Consider the following 21703-nt stretch of genomic DNA (forward strand, 5'->3'; position numbering starts at 1 on the left):
GAGTAGTAAATTGGATCATTAGCTGAATACTCTGTCATCGCTATGTGGCATGCGTAGATTAATCATCGTATGATCGCTTTTTTTGTGACGTGACCCTTAAGCAAGTTTGTTCCCTAAGGCATGGGATTCGGAGGATCATTAGATATGAATTTACAACATGGCAAGAGATTTATGGGAATTGGATTCTTCTTTTTGTTTCCTAAGGAAAGGAGATTCCTACACATTATTGCCATAGTTTACATTGTAATTTCACAGTTTATACTGGAATAAGTTAGGACGAGCTTGTATGCTCTCATTAGTCACTAACTTTTCAAAGCAAAGTGTCACCAGCGAGCAAGTGTCTCATGAGTATCTTCTAGGCTCAATCAGTGTTTGGTAGGATTTAATAGACGCAGATGTGGTTCACCATGGAGGTGAGGACTAGAATGATTGTTTCCTGATGGTTTTCAGAGGGATGCTACAAAAAAAATCAAACATAAGCATATGTGTGTTTAATTGATTGCGTATTTAAGGAGATTTTGAAGGAGTTTTGTATTTATTCTATGGCATCCTGTGTAATCAGAATTTATTATGAAGCCACTTTTGTCCCTGTTCGTTTAGACAGTCAATGATGAAAGGTGTATGGGCTTGTATCTGCAATTCATTCCTCAGCTTTAATTATGGAATTAAATGTTATGCTCTGGAAAAGGGGGATAATTGGATTAAATCTTACCTTAAATTCTCCGTAGCAACACTGATCATGACATTAATTTTTTTAATGCCTTTTGGCGTATCTTTAAACACGGTTTTGCCCTTAGAGATTAGGACAAAATGTTACCTATGGAAGACATTAAAATTTTAAGGCAGTTATGGATTTACACATCTTTATCCACAATTTAGTCGAAATAATGTTAGACATCCATATGCCTTAGATCATATGGGCTACCATTAGCAATGGCATGATCGGTTTGTCAGGTCAGCATAGACCACCGTCAGAGAAGCTATAGTAATTTGGACTTTTAAGTATCTACAATAGAGTGTATGTTTGCGAGCAGGGCCTCTTTTATTTAATGTATCAGCTTGTCTTAATTTTTCTGTTCTAGTTTTCTCATATATCTTTAATATATGTTCTGTAAAATATTTCCCCCAAATAGTTGATCATGGAGAGTTATAGCTCTATTCTTTTAACAGTTACTTTTGTTGAACATGATGCAAAGTTATGACAAGATATCTGCTGTCATGCAGAAAATTTTTCCATTTTCATAGCCAGGACAAGTTATTTTTGTGCAAAAAATGTAATTTTTCCTTTTGCAGCATTTTATGGAATCCCTCTGTTTTGTACTGGGAAAAAATGGAACATAGAGATGATACACTAATACACTATTTTTGGTGGATCCATTATCCTACTGTCAAAATATACTATGCAATATTTTTTATATATATATATATTGACCTTTGCTTAAAATGTGAATACATCTCTCTTCAACAAAGGCGATAAGTATTCGTATTTTATTGTGCACCCTCCCTTTTTTGCAGTTGTTTTATATAGCACTATAACTTACGCATCACTTTACATAATGCATGCCATGTGACAAATTAACATACTAAAACTGCTAAAACATTACAATGCTTTGCTTTTGCGTTACCTAATCTTGAGTTACCATGTTGGAGATAATATTTTGTAATTCTTACTAAACTAATCATAAACGTTGTAGCACTCTCAGTAAATTTGTAACCTTTTCTAGTTACTGTTTTCTTAGTCTTGAAACTCTCCAGCATACCAATACATTTTGAGACTTTACAAATACCCTGCAAACGATTTACTTTGAATCGGTCATTATTTATCCATTGTAACAGTTTCTAAACCATTAATTTCAATGAAAATGTTTCAATGATAATCAAGAAGACATAACCACAGATGGACGTGTGTTGATCAAAGCCCTATCTTATCATACGGAGCACATGGTTATTAAGTTACGATATCTCCCTTCACTGGCATCTGATGACAGATGTTAAAGCTGTGGCCATTATGATCCATTAAGATGGTGATCCATATCAGAAAGACATTTATAATAGTTTTCAGACCAATGCAACAGATACCCTTACCTTTCTCTTAAAGCCCCACTAACAGGAAATGTTTTTCAGCTAACAGAACTTTTTAATGTATAGTGCTATAGTGAAATATATATTTTTTATATTAAATGCTTAAGAATATGTCATATATCCCTGGAATGCCATGGTAGAGAATGTCCTTGTTAGCAAGCTGTAAAGTGTCTGGATTTGGAACACATAATCATGTTACAACCCCCCATGTGAAATATTTAACATAACTTTTGTCATTGTGATTAATGAATCTTTGAACAGGTAAAGACTTCTTGTGTTTGAGAAGAGCAGTGTGTTTTCAGGCTTATTAGCCTTCAAAGGCTTTTGAGGTCAGTTGTGGCGAGATATAATATCCATTATTTTACCATTCCTCTGTCTCCTTGTATCACCCCGTTGCTCCCAGCATGGAGCCTTTTCATTTGCTTATCTGCTGATCCAATGCAGAAGTCAAAATGTTTAACTTTTAGTCAAATGGCTGAAACGGTCATTAATTTACTGAAAACGTTTATGTAATTATTTAAAAATACAAAGCACAAAGAGTATGCTGAAGTTATAGCTGGATATCTTTGACAATGAAACTGGGTTCTGAAAAGACCTCAAAATTATTATTTATTTCTATAGCGGCAACAATTTACAAAGCGATAGTGTGTCTTGGAAAAAGGGCCCCAGAAAGTTGGGAAGTACTTTGTAGAGATTTTTGTAATACACCTTGTCACTGGAGCCTCTGTGACTTGGGGGGCACCTAGAGGCTTTATTTCCCATTATAGACGTGGACCCCTGGATTGCATTACATACTTCCAGCAGGCGACAGTGGACACTAATTACAGTGCAATATCTGGTTTCTTTGCTTGGATTTGTGTTTGTCACCCTGTACCTGTACAGGGTTGCAACAGCGAGAGAGCCAGAGCTCTCTAGATTCCAGTTCCCCCGTCCTCCTGCCTGTCTGACCAATATTATTGGCTCTGATGGCAGAATTGTGTAAGTTGGTGTGGTTTTCTGTTATAAACAATTTGCATATGATCTGCATATTGTGTTTTATATATGGCGTGATGCATGCTGGGCGTAACTCACCGCCAGCCTATTGAAAGGCTCTTGGAGGCTGGTGGTGATTGTTTCTTCAATAAAGTCAATACGAGTTCCGTCTTGATATTGGGGTAAGCCTCAGTGCTGCCCTTGTCAGGGCGGTAAAGCACTGTATTGCTATGCTTCTGTATACTACAGTGCCACCAAGGTTCCCAAAGAGCTATGTTTCCTGCTGTCTTCGTTGCTAGTCCTGCTTGACGGTTGAAGTTTCGTGTTCCCGGTGGCCATGGGGAGAAGGATCATCTGGCGGGTGTACCCAGTCGAGGTACAGGTCCTTCCCGTCACACAACTGTATAATCACTGAAGTTTGCTGACATAGGCGAGAGGTGAGTAAAACTGTGACAGGTCACGCTACTATACAGAGTCGCGGTCCTTAATGTTGGGCTGGTTGAGGATATTTCTCTGATCTCCCTTGCAGCCAGCCCATTTTAACTATGGTTATCTGTGCCTAGCTGGCATAGCTTCCATAGTATCTTTCCCTGGTGCCACTTGTTATTATGAGACATTATGTCCCAGCATTCAGCAGAAATCATAGCGGTCTTTGAGGCTGGTCATGAGGGATTGCTGAGGTGCAGCCTTACCTACATACATTGTATGACCAAAAGTATGTGGACACCCCTACTAATTATTGAGTTTAGGTGTTTCAGCCACACCCATTGCTAACAGATGTATCAAATCAAGCACATAGGCAGCCGTCTCCATAGACAAACATTGGTAGAATGGACCAAATTGAAATGCTTAGTGACTTTAAATGTGGCACCGTCAACAAGTCGGTTGGTAAAATTTCAGCCCTTTTAGATTTGCCCTGGTCCCCTGTAAGTGCTATTAATGTGAAGTGGAAGCTTCTAGGAGTAAATGGTAGACCACGCACACTCACCAAGCGGGGCTGCTGAGTGCTGAAGTGCGTAAAAATTGTCCCTTTTGTAGCACCACTCACTACAGAGTTCCAAACTGCCTTTGAAAGCAAAAATAGCACAATCACTGTGTGTCAGGAATGGGTTTCCATGGTTAAGCAGCGGCACACAAGATCACTGTGCGCAATGCCAAGCGTCGGCTAGAGTGATGTAAAGCACACCACCACTGGACTCTGGAGCAGTTGAAACATGTTCTCTGGAGTGATGAATCATGCTTCACTATCTGAAGGTCCGATGGGTGAATCTGGGTTTGGCATAGAATACTTATAAGAATGCATAGTACCTACTGTAAAATTTAGTTTTGGAGGGATAATGGTCTGATTTTCCGAGTTTGGTCCCCTTAATTCCAGTGAAGGGTAATGTTAATGTGAAAACATTTACACAATTGCATGTTTCCAACTTTGTGGCACCAGTTTAAAGAAAGGCTTTTCCAGCATGCTTGTGCCCATGTGTCTATACAGACATGGTTTGGCTAGTTTGGTGTGAAGTAACTCGAGTGGCCTGGACAGAGCACTGACCATAACCCCATTAAGCACCTTTTGAGTTTAATTGGAACGGTGAGCACGAGCCTTCTCTCCAAAAACAGTGCTAGTCCTCACAAATGCTCATTTGACTGAACGGGCAAAAATCCCTACAGAAACACTTAAAAATCTTGTAGAAAGCTTTCCCAGAAGAGTGGAAAAGTTGAATCTTCATCATCTGTCATTAAGTTCTTAAGTTCATTTTACAAGATGTCAACTGCGGGTTTAGCAAGGGAATTTGGTAACTGTTTAGAACCCTGGTTCAGTGGGCTCCTTTACAACCATACCCTTTATTTCAGCGTTTCATTCCCTCTATCGTAAAATATTTCGATACATTTAAACCTTCCAGTTATAGTAGGGTGACCTTGCATCATTATGAAAACTGCATCTTGCAGGACTAGTGATCCTTTACATAATGCATTTTAAGAAGTATTCTTGGCTAAATGATCTGTCTGGTTACCCTATATATCTATGGTGAAATATATTGGGAAATAATTCAGTTTACATTGTATATTTTTCTTTCATTTATACATCAGAAGAGTGTACCAAACATCTAAGAACATTTGAGTTCATCTAATGTGTGGATGTTTTGTCCTGTCTAACCAAGGAGAGCACCAACACGTTTTCACATTCTTAAGTTGGACTAATTAAAATGGACAATCCCGTCTGCCCATCATCTATTTTTATCCCACTAAATTCTTTGTTCCAAGGTTTTCAGGCACATGATCCCTTTTGAGATGGTCTTGAATTGATCACAATCACATAGAAGCGTGGGAGAGAAAGAACTGTATTCAGTAGCGAAATAAGTGAAACTCTGTTTGTTGTCTGTGAAAACATCGAGTAATGGATGTTCACTTCATTTAAAATGTTAATACTTAAGACATTCACCATTGGATGATTCAGACCTACTGCTTTCCATGAGAAGTCGTGCATCGTTAACAGGGCTTTGATTTCCAGAAACCTCCATTTAAATTACCTAACATTTACATTTTCATGAATATAGATTCTGTTTTAGTTTAATGTATACATTGGCCTCGTAAAATATGTAATGAAAACCAAATTGGGCAACGTAGCTGCTGATAAAAAAAAAAAAAACATTTCTAGTTGGATTTTCAGATAATTATGTGCATTGATAGGAATAAATAACTACTTGTTTTACCTTTAATTCATTTATTAATCTCAAATGAAAGTGAAGAGCCATTCTATGCAGCCAGGTATTCATTTCTTGCTAATTAATAAGATACAGTAACATCCCATGAGTTTAAAAATAGAACATTTTAGTAAAAATAATTAGATTTATTATCGCCCCGTTTCCTTTTGTGAATAATACCTTTATCCTTTTGTAACTTTCTCAGTTTTTTTGCTGATATTAAAAATTGAAAGTTTTATTTAATAATAATGTTTGTTTGTTTTAGCTTTGTATGTGTATACGTATTGTAGTATATATGTACAGATACTTGTTTGTGGATATTATTTTAAGCCCATTGTGCTAATGTATATGATTATATCTCTTGCATTACATTTTATCTGAAGGGGTTAGAGTCCTAGCAGAGCATAGCAAGGGGTTAATGACTTGCTGATTGTTCGGCCTGTCCAAAAACAACCAGCACTGTTTGTACAGATGATGAAAATTGCTAAGCAAAGTTCTGATTACACTTGGCGCACATTAGTTAGAAGTCATTTACTATAAATATAAGTCAGATGCAAAGTCAACATCGTGGGCCTATTACTAATTTAACAGTGGCTTGCAAAACAAATCGGCGAGGGCATATTGAAAAAGACATTCTTTTATAATGAAAATATTTTCCTTGACTACCAAGAACGGGTGCCGTATAGTGAGTTCATCAGTGGGATGGATTGGGGAGTACACAACGCCTCCACTTTACCAATGTGGACCTTGTGTCATGTTAAAATATTTTGTATTTATTCTCCTATATGCAGTAAATTTATTCTGCTCTTGTGTGAATTGAAGCTTGCACTTTGTTGGGTTTTTTTTTATTGTCAGGGGCTCTACCATAAATGCTAGGTGACAATATAGGGGACACCTCTGTCAGGTCCCCTCCATTCGGAAAACATGTTCATGCAGAAGGGGGGCTCTAATTACATATGACTAGGTTGCTAGAAACCGTAGGGCCACAGTTCGGGCCAGCTAGGTTCATGTTGTTGTGTAACAGAGACGACCTTGCATTGCAACTGAATCATGTAATTGTCTGAATAAAATTATTCTCATTATTATTATTAGCATTCATCAATAATACACAAAAATATTCTATACGGTCAAATAATCTGGGGCTTATTATGCACATTTAGTTAAAAAAACATCATATTACCATAACAACCGGAAATGGGATCTGTTCACTAAAGGGAGAGTGGACAGGAGAGTTGTGTTTTAGCTTCTCAAATTCACTATACATTATGAAGGTCCGTTCCTTGAGAGCTTCTTCTGCAGGAGGAACCCGGCTGGTCCTGTATAATGTATAGTTAAATGAATAGGATTTCCCCCGGTCACTTCGCCCTTCGAACTAAGGATTACGAAAGGCAATCTTAGCTATTCAAACTGGAGAAACCTGCTAGGGTTGGCACTTCATAATCAACAGCAACGTGAGAGAATTAAACGCAACTCTGCTGCAAATTCTCCTGCCAACTCACCCTTTAGAGAATAAACCACCTTATGTGAGTAGTTGTCTACTAAGCAGCTTAAAGAGTCTAAAAGACTTTGGACAATGAGTTCCTTTGGAAGAGCAGGTGATACCCGCAGCTCTAACCTTTGTCCATCTACCCAATTGTTTATATTTTGTTATATTCAGATTTACTGAATGTCCAATGACATTGTGCTATTTACTCGGCAAAGGACGTATGAAAATCAATATCTGACTATTGATTTTGTTGTTTTATCGTTTGCGTTTGATAAGTCGATACATAACAAAGGCTTAATAATCTAAAATTTACAATTTATAAAATACATTTTTTTATATAATACTATGAAAGCAGTAAATAATTTAATAATTTTATCTAAACCTATGTGTACTGTATATGGCTTTTTTTTTAAAGGATTCTTTTGGTATTTGTTATTATACTTTAAAAATAAAAGGCAGGCTGTGTTCAGTTTTTATGAGTAATCAGTTATGACAATACTATAAATCATCTTCATGGCTCAGATTGGGGATTCCCAGAGGCCTCCCATCAACAGAACATTCCTAAACCCGTACAAATTCCAACATGCAATTTGTATGCATGAGAAAGCAACACCATTCAATGACCTAAAAACTGATATCATTATCCAGATATGAGCTACAATATCCGACCATCCTAGATTTGATCAAGAGTCTCGAGTCCCAGGTCTTCTGCCATTTTAATAATATTATCAGTATGGGATTTGACTTTTTTTCTCAAAGCAAACTTAATAATACAGTAGCTGTAAAGATGATATTCTTCAACAAAGCTGACAATTGAATAGACCGGTTTATTACTGGCAGGAGGAAAGGCAGTTCTTCCAAAATAACCTGCAGATTTACAGCAATAACGGGTTATTTTAAGAAACTATATAAGGAACTATATGACCGATCTCCTCTGTAGTGGACTTCCACTAAGGGATTCTAGGTGTTGCTGGCTTCCATTTAGCTCTTACTGTCATTACTTAATCTAACGATGTACAAAGGGCCATGTTTGAGTACATGCATATTGTTAGTTTAAATATAGTGCAGAAGAAGAATTTGATTATACTAATTAAATGTCATGGTTTCAGTCCAGATGGTTTAAATGCTCAACAGATGTGTACTGATGTTAGCACTCGCTACAAATAGCGTGTATCAAAGCAGCAAACTGGCAAAGAAAAAAAACTACCAGCCACAACAAAATGGGTCATAATTCACTTGTTAGCAGAACTGTCAATTTTGCTTTGCATATCTCTGCGTGAATTCATACGTTGTTAGGAAACCTCAGGAATCTAAAAGTTGTGCTTTGATCCGACCCAGCGTGCAGCCAGTGGTTCTTTTGTTCTTTATGTGAACTTTTTTTTAAAGTTTTTTTCCATTTTTGTTGTTTTTAAATTAATATGAACCTCAGATGACATAGTCGTGTTGTGCATCTCTGATGTTAGGACAGCTTCTTCTGTCCCTCTGCTGCACATGGTTAACAATAAGATGCTTATCTTATTCGCAGGTGAGCGCCCCTACCAGTGTCCTTACTGCGATAAAGCGTTCAGTAAGAATGACGGGCTAAAGATGCACATTCGGACTCATACAAGGGTAAGCGATCGTTTAGAGCGTTATAAACCTACCTCCATGACATATATTGATTGTTAATATGGTCTCAATATTTAAGTAGAATATGTCTTTGGACAAAACCGCATACAGCTTGCAAAGTGAAACTTAAAATGTCATAACAGATGTAAGTATTGTACTTATAAAATATAAGATGATTATATGCATACTGGTTCTGACCACTGCTAGGTCTGTAGAGTGCATATATGATGTATTTGAGTTGCAAGGCTGTGCTTTCTAATGAATTAACTTCTCTTACATTACCTGTACATAAATCTTTGTATTAAATCCACTGTGTGTATTGACACGATCATCTCTATAGATTATGTTCCAAAATCATTAATACAAATATTCCTATTTCTATTTAAACTCCAATAGATGAAATAATGTACATTATAAGATGACCTTCCCAGGTGCTCCTTGCATTGTCCAATGCCTTTTATATCAATGGCATTCTTAGTTTTAGATTCACACATTTCCCAATCACCTTCCTTAGGTTTGACAGCTTATTAAATAGAGGTGAATTACCTGCCCTTATGGTCTAAACTTTAGGGTGTATTTATTAAAGGCTGAGTAAGTGCCTTAGATGACACTTTTCTATGTGTTCTTCACTAACCCAGTGAGTCTCACTAGAGTGCAATAAACATTTCCATGACTACTTACATACTACTCTTGTTATTTCCCCTTTGCCACTCAGAAGTTACCCCTAAATGTAGATGAATACGTTCAACCTGTTTCGCTTGTTTTGTGCTTGTCTAACAAGTTAAAATCCCAGATCAACCTATAGCGAATGTGAAAATATGCGTCTTGAATCTTGTCTTCCATGCGGTGATGGTCAATCCTGGTCTGTGCGGATTGGGTATAAAGGTTCATTCTGATTTCTGCAGATAATTGCTCTACATTGTGATTACAGTTTTAGTTAAACACAACCCTTATATAGTGATCTATGTTCATGGAAATCGTGACAGCTATGTACATAATAGGATTACATGATTCTGAATGAGATTTTATCACACTGGATACAAATTTATACCATATAACATAACTTTCTGCTCCAAATGAGATGCTTTCATAAATCTGTTCCTGATTATTTGTATGGCTTATATATTTGAAGCAGGGTGATTTGTGAATACAAGGGGTATGCAAGCTGACAGCGAGGCTGCCCTACTACCAAAAGCTAGCGATAGCATCATCAAAGAGTTTCTAAAGGTCATGCTCCACTAGTTTGATTATATGAGGGATAAAGATATGTTCAGTTGTGTTCCAGGCAGGCATAACTGTTTTACATGCTCCCATAAAAATACGAAATAAAAACAGAGTTGGATAAAAGTTTGCAGCAGCAACAAAAGTCCATATTGTAAATTCACTAATGCCAACTCCCTTTTGAGATTGCATGGAATCGCTCTCATCTTGCGTACACTCGACTGCAGGAGAGTTGAGATGAAAAAAGCAAGCAACTCTGATTCATAAACCCATTTCTTTGTGAGTTGTGACTTAGGCAGTACAGGATGTAATTCAGCACCCCCCTTAATATATCATATATATAACTATTTAGGACGTATTAAAGCGTTACATTTTGTGGATCTCAGATGAGAACAGGTTGCCATTGAAGTTTCATGCCCTCATCTAAAACTCACAAAATATAACATTACATAGCCACGCGTGCATTCTCAAACAGCTACTATATTGCATTGTTAACATGCAAGGGCGCGTAACCCTTAACTTAGTAAATAGACCTAATTGTAATAATGTTGGTAATCATGCAGTGTTTCCAAACACACCTTTGCTTTTTACATGAAATTATATTTTAAACAGGCATAAATATGTCATATGTCTAAAACCAAATATCTTACAAATTGTGACATGTATTTTTAGAACAATACCGAAATATTAGTCTGACACGCATAGAATAATAACCCAATAAATACATCACTACTTAAAGCGGATGGCTTTACAATACCAACAGCTGTGTATATGATTATTGTAATGTGCTACTCTGGCATATTGGCTTGTACTTGAACTAATTGAAGATGTACTAATGTTAATTCCTTTGTACCAGTGTATGGAGGAGGATCTTTGTTTCTGGGAGCTGAAAAGATTATAGAGGGCCCAAGTAATGTATTTCACTCCATGTGAACTAAGAAACAAATCATATTTGCTCATGCTGTTTTATTATTAAATATTGATTTATTTATGTCAGGGTTGTATAGTTCTCTCCCATCTATCCTCTGTTGTGGGCCTCCGTGTGCAATCATCCTAATGTAATGTTTATGTATACTGCAACACATACATACTTCATATCCCTCTACTGTAAAATGTATAAAGTTAATTTGACTGTAGATGTTGTCTTCTTCCCATATCTTAACCCCTAGAGCAATGTACGAATTGTTGCGTTACAGGCTTGTCTGTTTCTATCGAGTCTTTTTTGTATGAAGATGTTAAACTGATCTGTTAGCCCCAATTTTGTTCTCTCAACAGATTATCCACATCACCAGTTTGTCAGAGATTAATAGGGTCTCACAAGCAGAAGTCAGTACTCTGCCATCATAATGGTCTATTTTTTTTCTCAGAGACTTCACATCATTTTGTACAAATAAAATGAGTATTGGCAAGCTATTTTTGTTACTTTGTATGGGAAAACACAGTATGCTTTAATGTAATTTTCTTGTATATTTTTTTATTTTACCAGTGGATAGGTATTGAGACTTAATATAGAAATATTTCATTCTTTTGACATCAATACTGTTTTGACCCATCATATCAGAGAAAGAAAATGAATTCATTTTCTGCGGAGTTGAGGAAGTCTAGCCAGTCGTACGCCTGTGCTCTTGATGACGAGTTATCTGTTTACAGCTCAGGAGCTCTAAAGTTCCGGCTGAAAATGAAAGGGAGATTCTGATAGACTCTTTTGATTTGTAATTTCCTTTCCTGTTGGCTAAAAATACAAAGGCTTAACTTGTTTGTAAGAGCCATGTTTGCCCTGGGAAATAGTGGATTAAATTGAATTATCTTCTGCATCTGCATTTTCTTTCTTTTTATATAATCAGAAACACATTCTGCAACAGCCTTTTTTTAAATTTATACATAATATGCTTGTACAACAAAGTAGTGACTAGTGATTGTAGTCGTTCTCTTGGTATGTATTGCTTTGGATCACCTTGGTATAATCGCTGACTATGCGAAGAAAAGTTATTTAATCTCCACAAATTCTAAATGTTGGCTGATGTCATTCTTCTATAAACTCCAGGCATATTTTTTCTTCTTTATTATTCACCCCACTCTGATAATCAGTTTGTCATTTGTATCATTTTCACCCTTCTTAATTGCACAAGAATGTGAGTTTAATTCTCACTCTGAATGCGTGTGAATGCATTATCAATTTGTATAAAAATCCAATCACCATGACATCACTAGGGTCCAATAGTGATATCACAAGTGCATGCGTAATCATGTTGCACTAAGAGCAAGGCAAAGACAAAAAAAAATATATATAAAAGGGGTATAATAATAAGGTGAAAATGTTGCCCAAATGTATATTGTTTCAAAAAAAAGGCCCCACTTATTCTGTAAGAAAAAAATTGTATAATCTGTGTGAGTACACTAAATATTGAAAAGGGTGGTTGATGAAACTCTTAGTCTGACGAGGCTGTTAGCGTGTCTTGATTTCAGCCTGTCTACGGTCACTGCTGTCTCAGTGCCTCATTTCTTAGTAGCAATGGCCATACCTTGGAACCCTTCGGGTTTTGCCCGGAGACTGCAGGAGAAGCTCTGGGTTTTGGGTGTCTTCCCACTCCATGCCTATCTCCCAGTTAAACAACTATGTGTGTCCCTGGCTGTCAGAGGAGGGCTCCTGCTAGCCCAGTTATGGCAATGACCATTACATACTAAAATATAAGCACAAATTAAGAAAGCCTTTGTTTAGAGGTATCAATTGTTGCACAGCTCATACAAGCAACTATCTGCTGGTGGGTACTCGTAGAGTTAGGTTCCTCTACAGGCCATTAGTTTTTTAAAATATAAAGAATAAGTAACACGTTTTGCATGTGCCATAGATCAGTACTCTCGTGGTTGTTGGCCACTTTTCCTGGGGTAAAGCACCAAATTTGAAAATAATAAATAGGTACAAAATTCACAATCTTTTTTTTTTTTTTTTTTTTTTTTTTTATCTTTGTTTGCTGTTTTGCTACAAATGTTTCTCTGTTATCCAAGACTTCATACATCTCTTGTTTAGTTCTGAAGAAAAGCGTATATAAAGTAGTCTTTAAAATGTGTCAACTCAGTGTTTATGCTAGTCGGAACTCTAAATCAATTAGCATTTGCTAAGTACTGCTGAAAAGGCCTGCCAGTATTTGATTTAGGCCTAGCAGCTGCCAAGGTTATGCACAGTAGGGAACCCAGTACAGATCTTGATGGCTCCACGCTAAATGGAAGACGTGTTGAGTGAAGACCACCCTAACAATACAGGGGGATCACTGGCAATGAGTTTGCTATTACAATTACACACTTGCCAGTCGATAGAAAAGCTGCCTGGTAATCACATACAAAACAAAGGTTTTGGAATATTCCATGTGTGATTTCATGAAAGTGATATGCAATGTCGTGACCTTTTTTAGCTCCTCATTTGGTCTCTGCACAGCACGAAATGCTCACTGCTTGACCTTTGCAAACAGAGCCAAGGTTTGTGTACAATGGAAGCATCCCGCTCTAACCATGCCAATATTATATTTAGTCTACCGCTCATAATGTTTACTTCAGATTAATATTATTATTATTATTATATATATCAAAGGCTTTCATTGTCAGTTGTCATCATTACATTTATTATTCATAACTTCCTACTTGAATATTTACATAAAATGCTTTCTAGTATTGCAGTGTTAAAGCAAATCCATTTTGGTTCTATATTATTTATTCATAGCACAATAATATTCAATAGTGCTGTACAATGGATTTAATAACCTGGAAGGAAATATTATTATTATTACCCTTTACTTATATAGCAAAAATAAATATACAGAAGGAGAAGCGCACAACCTAGAGAGCATAAAAGGCTATACATTTGTTGTGTGTGCGCTGAATTCTAGCTTTGTTTTGTTTATATAGCGCAAAGCTTTTTACAGTACATACAAAGGATATGACAAAAACAAAATTGGCAGACTTGGCCAAAACAATTCATTAGGCAAATGTTGGTTTGTAAACATTCTACCAGACTACTTATGATGAAATAAATTGGGTTAAGTCATTGGTCAGATGCATTCTAGAAATGACCATATTGTTTGTTATATAAAAAATATAATGGATAGTGTATTGTTATATGCAGTGTACATAGATAACAACATGCCCTTTATAACACAGTGCAATAATGTTGTTTGAATAGGAAGTTGGGTGGTACGCCATCCCTTCTATTGGTCAGAAACAATCATACATAGCAAAGTAGAGCCTGAGCCTGTTGTAATGTATGTCTTGGTATAAATATATATTGTTTTCATTTTTACTGTGAACATAGTTGCCTATGTACAGGACATTAAAAATAATTAACGTAATTGATATTTGTGCAGAAGCCACTGTACTGCCCCTATTTGCCCCAGCTGCTCCCCATCAGCGCCAACCTATGGATCCTTTTATTATAATTGTGTTATTGCACAAATTACAACCCATTAGTTTGTATCTAATGGACATGCATTCATAGCTATTATACCTGAGTGTCAACAAAGTATCGCTTCTATAAAACACATTTTCAGGGGTTTTTTGCATGTCACTTGTGGTGGAAATGTCCATAATGCCATGAATCATTCATCAAAAAGTAACAAACATTTTAGTCTTAAAATGTCATACCCTCTCAGTGTTGCATTTACACAAAATATATAATTACTAATATTTCTGTTTATGCACACATAAAAGTGTATATGTATTAGTAGACAGATTCAGCTTCCAAATCCATCCTATGTTCCGGAAATCTGAAATATTTTTGCTTAACCTTATAAAGTAAACACAACGAATATGCCAGGAAATTTAGTAAGTCGTTGGTTTCCTTGAGAAATTAGAATGTAATAGGCAGAAAGGGTCACTTGTGTGTGCTTCTTCCATTTTCACACATAGCTATGAAATGTGACCCCCATGGATTCAGGCAACTATGATACCTATGATGGAGGCCAGGTACCAGCAGGGGATGATACACCTACTGTGAATGCTTAATAGAAAACAGCGCTTGGCTACATGACCCATTATGTACTGAAAGGACGCATATACCTTCTTACAGATATATTTCAAAAATGCCCAGTTTAGATAAAACAGACATTAGACACTTTACACATCCCCATTCTTATGTTTTGTAGTCCAGAACACCGGAACATACATTTTTCTCGATGGTTTCTATGTTTGTCCAATATTCATACATCACCAGTAAGATACTGAGCAATAAGAGTTTGATAGGACTCTTAGGGATAGGGATCTTAATTCTGTTTTCATTCGTAACATGCTTGTCTCTGCAGTTGCTTGATTTTATCCATACAGGGAAGAAAGGAGACCCGGTATTAAATGCATGGCATCATGCTGATGCTACTACACGCGCACCACATGTGTTAGGAGATAATGTGTGTATGTATTTTGCTTCCTGCCATCTGTGTACACTTAAACCCTCAGAGTAGAAATTATTTCACATGTATTCTTTAAGGCCCGGTCTTCTAATGTGTGAGAATGAAGATATCAAATATATGAATCCAAAATGACAGAGCGCTCTGCAGTAAGGAATGAAGACCATGGAGTTTTAATACGTTTTGATACATGCACATATTTAGCCTGATTCGGTGAGCATCAGCGTGTCTAAAGGCATTAAGTGGGGGTTAAAGTTGGACCACTGTACTTTAAAAATAGAAAATCTCAGACTGGTTCATAAGGCTATACTGCACATTAGCTACTATGAAATGTTTCACACACTGTTCCCTCGGATCCCTGGACAGGTCCTCTCTGCTCCTGTCCTTCTTCTAACCCCTGTCACCCCAAACCCCTCTGCTACCCATTTTCCAAACACACTGAGCTTACACATTTCCACAGTCAAACCCTTATAATGTGCAATTCATGCTATGAAAAAAAGGGTTTGCCAAAAAGCCTGATGTAGATATAATTGGTGTTGGTTGTAGTATAAGTGATATGTGTGAAAAGTACACTGCTCAAAATAATAAAGGGAACACTTAAACAACACAATGTAACTCAAAGTCAATCACACTTCTGTGAACTCACACTGTCCACTCAGGAAGCAACATCGATGGACAATCAATTTCACATGCTGTTGTACAAATGGAACAGACAACAGGTGGAAATTATAGGCTATTAGCAAGACACCCCCAATAAAGGTGTGATTCTGCGGGTGGTGACCACAGAGTACTTCTCGGTTCCTATGCTTCCTGGCTGATGTTTTGGTCACTTTTGAATGCTGGCGGTGCTTTCACTCTAGTGGTAGCATGAGACGGAGTCTACAACCCACACTGGTGGCTCAGGTAGTGCAGCTCATCCAGGATGGCACATCAATGTGAGCTGTGGCAAGAAGGCCGTAGGAGGGCAACAACCCAGCAGCAGGACCGCTACCTCTGCCTTTGTGCAAGCAGGAGCACTGCCAGAGCCCTGCAAAATGACCTCCAGCAGGCTACAAATGTGCATGTGTCCACTCAAACGGTCAGAAACAGACTCCATGAGGGTGGTATGAGGGCCTGACGTCCACAGGTGGGGGTTGTGCTTATGCTAAGTTGTGCCACCTAAGCTCATGCTCACAAGTTTCTTCTACTCCACCTTCAATGTCTACTGTCTTCTCTCTCTCTTCCTCTCATTATCTCTGCCCTCGACTGCTGATTCTTGTTGTACCTTGTCGTTTTTGAGCGATGTTTCATAATTTGTTTCACTTTCATCTTATTTGAACCGTGTTTTATGTACCACACCACTGATTTTAAACTGAACGCTACAGGAATTTGGAGCAATTTCAGTTTTTTTCCACGTTAAATCATTAACGCATAGAACTGGAATTAGTGGTTTGTTGTATTTTTAAGCCTAGTGTTGCTTCATTGATTCACACCATTGCATTTTACAGAGTTAGTAAGGTTTTTACCTTTTAATAGAGTTTTCAATAAAGGATGAACAAACTGTGACTAATGCCTATTCCACTCTTCCTTTGTGCATAAATATTGTATTTCATGTGATATATATTTATTTATTTTATTTTTTGCGTATGAACTTACCAACAGCCCTGTGGTTTATATGTAGTCTATATGAATACCGGCAAGAGCATTTAAACCCAACTGGGGGTTCACTTCCAGCCTCCTACCCATGCGTTCGTGAAAAAATAAAGAGGGAAAAGTAACATTCTTATGTGATTGCATGCTGTTTAGTAGATCCATGGCTGTTTATGATCATAAATCTGTTCTTCTAACTTCTAAGAGTCTATGGTATGCAAGGGCATGCTGTGGAAATAGATTTACTAAGTTTCAAGCAGCATGGGCTCCTTCAGATGAAGTGTACCACAGTGGTGCTTCAATATAACATAAAGGTCACGGTCAGTGGAGAGAAAGACTTGAACCCCAAACACAGGAAACACACTTTCATTGTACTCGAAGTGCGTCTTATTAAAGAGAAATTAAATGTGTGTGCACAACCTTTAAACCAAAGTAAACTGTCAGAAAACTATACACGACAAAGTAGGGATACTTTCTTACCGATCTGTAAAGGGTGGTGTTACAGAAAATATTAGCTTAAACGTACATGGTAGAAAATAATGATTACGTAGAGCAACTTTAACTAATCAGTCAGATTTTTGGAGACTAATATACAATATTATTATTTTTTTTTTTTTACATTTGTATTAATGCACGTCTAAGGTGCTCAAGAAAGACAAAAATCACAAGTTAATTAGGGCTAAAATAAAAAAAAATAAGAATTCTAGTGTGCACCCTTAAATAATCACATGAACTTCCTGAAAGATACACATAAGAAACTTTTGAAGAGCACTTTTGTGATACCGTATATCCAGGCTTTATGATTTCCTCCACATAACCTGTATCAGACGGCACAGTACTTTGGCAGAGTTCTTTCATTTTGTAGCATTGCCCTCCAGCCCTTCAAGAGTGCCTTTTTATAGATATAATGTGGATCATTTTACAGTTTAGCACACTAAAGAAGCCCATGGAACACTATATGCTGGTCAAAATAGGCAATGTACCTGTATGGGAAAGCCAGCTTAGGTGTATACAATGTAAGCAGACCTCTTAACGTCCTATTAACATCATTTTAATGCTTATTTAAATTGTCTCTTACTTTGAACGTGACTTTACATTAGCATTCAAATTGCATTTAAGTGTGAAGGCAACCTTTTTGTATGCAGAAAAGACAACCGATATTATATATTATTAGTTCAGTGGGCTTTGGGTACAATCTGCATATATGTACAAGCACATTAAAATAACATGAAATGGATCAGAAATACAGTGTAAACGCTGTTAATTGTAGCTGGAAGCGGCTGATTTTTAATGGAATCTCTTCATAGGCGTACAGATGCCTTTCATTAGCAACCATCGCTCCTGTGTTCCGATGGCACGTTGTGTTCGCTAATCCAAGTTTAAGTTCAAAAAAGGCTAATTGAAAACCCTTTTGCAATTATGTTGGTACAGCTAGAAAGGTCCTTGTTTTCCATGAAGACAGCTAAGTACCCCAAACCTTTAATTGGTAATGTATATTAGGTTCATTTTAATTCTTTTTCATTTTATTACTTGGGGGTGTCTCAACTACAGCCACTTAAGGGGTTAGAGCAGACGGTGTCCAAATTATTATAATTTATTGTTTTATATAGCACCATCACATTCAACAGCACTGTACAAAGGGTAGACAGGACACAATTAGCATAAAACGTAACAAGATTACATACAGAAACGATAAATCAGCTTACACGCATTGTTATCTAGAAATGGATACTCTCTTTGCTCGATTTTATCGGTCACCATTAAGCACAATACTTTGCCCAATAGATCTGTTCTTTTTTCTTCTTCTTCAAATAAAGCCAATATATGCCCTTATATTTTGTTCCTTTAAACTCTTCCAGATATAAGTTCAAATCCCCTTTCTTCATATCTGTCAACTTTTCTCAGGAGGGGGTACTGAGTAATAAACAAAACTGTTGGCTTTACCGTTGTGTTGAAGATACTGTATGGTTTGTGTTACAGAATTGTTTCATTTTTACCAATGATTCCAATATGAAGATTGCCGTTTACCATGGTAATTTACACAGGGCGGACATGATCTTTTACACCAGGGGCAAATAACAGGTGGTAGCTAACAGCTGTCCAGATGTTGTGACACTACTACTTCCTAGATCAGCAGATGACTAAGAATCATAAGAATTGTAGATCAGCATCTGGCTATTTTTCTGTTAGCTTCACCTTTTTCTACTTGTTACCACTTTATATATATATACGTGTGTGTGTGTGTGTGTGTGTATATATATATATATATATATATATATATATATATATATATATATATATAATATATATATAGATACAATAAATATACTATGGATAAAAACAAACTTACCACTTAAAAGATCTGCTGGGAATTATTTTAGCCAGAAAGCTAGATTATGTTCTCATGGGAATTTGGACACAGTGTGTTGTGAGACCTGAGAGATCAGAGTGGTTTGGGGAAAGCTAGTAATCAGAAAATCACTGACACGTAAACATTTATACGGACACTACAAATTACGCAAATTCAGATTGAGACAGTTTATATGTTAACTGTGTACAGATGGTACATGTTTGGGAATACATGATCACAAAGAATAGTATTGCTATGCCATTGTAACGATCTTCTAAAACTATTACTGAAAATACACATTTTCCCGTAATAAATTGACGAAAACTAAAAATGCTTTTCAACTTCACTTTTTACTTCATGTTTTCATATTGTTACCTCATAATTCTGTATAATGGCTAGGCCGTTTTCTTAGATGATTAACATACAGATCCGTGAGTGCAAAGCTCGAAGCAGTCGGCCAAAACTTTCTAACTATCCAAACTATCTATATCATTGCACTTAATGCAAATGATGCTCTGGGTGGAAATACAACTTTAAAGACATACAACTATATTTCATCATTTTAGCAAACCCTTTGTTTTTTTAATTTATCAGTTCCGAGTTATGTCGACTCACTCGCTATTGTCATCCGCTACAGGAAAAGCCATACCAGTGCACCCAGTGTAACAAGGCTTTCAGCCAGAAACGGGGACTGGATGAGCACATGAGGACCCATACGGGAGAAAAGCCATTCCAGTGTGATGTGAGTTTCACTTTTTATTCTAAAAAAGTATTGAGTACCATTTCACCTGTAATTATGTATTGCTGGCTTCTCATTTACTTGTTTTTATAAGGTAAATACAAAAAAAAAAAAAAACGCTAAACACTTAAATACAAACCGCACAATACTTGTGCAGTTATTCTTGTGTTATAGCCTGAATTGCATGTATGTCTGGGCGTTTTGCTCTTAAGCAAATAACTCAGTAGAAGACTAGGCCGGATATTCTGATTATAAGGTCAGCATGTGGATGCTAATGACCTTGTATCTTAGATATCTGAGCATTTTCTTGTGTCATTGTGTTTTTGTTGTTGCGTTGGGCATATACTGTATATTTTTGTGTATGCATTTGCGTGATCTAACAAGATTAAAACAACTATATGTATGTGGACCTCTCTGGCCTTTGCAATTCCACCCTGCACCATGCTCAAAGCTATGTATCTAGTAGCAGACAGTCTATCTATATCTGGGGGTATATTTTTTCTGATGTCTATAATAACGCAATTGTACTTTTTTAATTATAATTTATATACTTTATAGAAATGAAAATCACGTTTCTTTTGCCATTTTGTTAGGTATGCGATCTGTCATTCAGCCTTAAAAAGATGTTGATCCGACACAAGCTGACTCACAACCCGAACCGTCCGATGGCAGAGTGTCAGCTCTGCCACAAGAAGTTTACAAGAAACGACTACCTCAAAGTGCACATGGAGAATGTGCATGGGGAAACTGAGAGTTAATTCGCAGAGGCCAGTATTTAGAACAAATATGTGAAATCGAGTCTTACCCATTTCCAAATCCTTAGTATCCTAGCCTGTTGGAAATATTGTGTATACGGATAGGCATTTTTTGGGACCAACACAATGTGCTGAATTATTGCTTAATGTGTTTGATGAAGAGGTGGCACTTTAAACACTTTGTGTTATATGTCTTAAAAGCGCTAGATGCCATTATGTATGTTCTTTTCAATGTACCCAGAATTGTAAAACGAACTGTCTTAAATTGTCTTTTTATTAGTCTTAAATTGTGTTTTTTAAAAGAACTATGCTTGAAAAATATTATAATTTGACACGAGGGAGGGTAATTAGAAAACTTTTTAGTATTTGCAAAATATGTTTATATGTTTATAGTTAGAAACAGACTGTGACGTACAATCTACTACTATTTTTCGTAGCACACAATAACTTATAAGATTTCTGCATCTCTGGTCCTCACTTCAACAAATATTATTACTGAAGGCCAACAGGAAGACAGTCTTATTCACAATCCCAACAACACTAAAATAAACTGAAAAAAACAGTTACATGGTGTATGGTGTGTTTTTGTTCCATCTTGTTTACTTTTTTTATGGATGATCTCACAAAACCTTGAATCTGATCTGTTTCTAAAGATATGAAATAATTTCTTATGTCATCTTAGATGTGTTTCTTGAGTGCACTCTGCAGCCGTGTTTTTTCACTGCAGCATTTCCGCAAACGGTGCCAAAATGTATACTTGATTACATAAAATACC

General features: G+C 36.7%; 1 protein-coding gene across 2 annotated transcripts in view; it reads left to right on the forward strand.

Moving 5' to 3' along the window:
* Nucleotides 1-21179, forward strand: part of PRDM5 (PR/SET domain 5) — a 59869-nt gene extending 38690 nt beyond the window's left edge. For both annotated transcript variants that reach the window (XM_053461420.1, XM_053461421.1), the window contains 3 exons: nucleotides 8762-8847; nucleotides 20072-20176; nucleotides 20767-21179. In XM_053461420.1, the coding sequence (XP_053317395.1) occupies nucleotides 8762-8847; nucleotides 20072-20176; nucleotides 20767-20931 (356 nt within the window). In that variant the 3' untranslated portion in view covers nucleotides 20932-21179. The remainder of the gene's footprint in view (nucleotides 1-8761; nucleotides 8848-20071; nucleotides 20177-20766) is intronic.
* The last annotated feature ends 524 nt before the right edge of the window (nucleotides 21180-21703 follow it).

Source organism: Spea bombifrons, chromosome 1 (assembly GCF_027358695.1).
Source record: "Spea bombifrons isolate aSpeBom1 chromosome 1, aSpeBom1.2.pri, whole genome shotgun sequence".
Lineage (NCBI taxonomy): Eukaryota > Metazoa > Chordata > Amphibia > Anura > Pelobatidae > Spea > Spea bombifrons.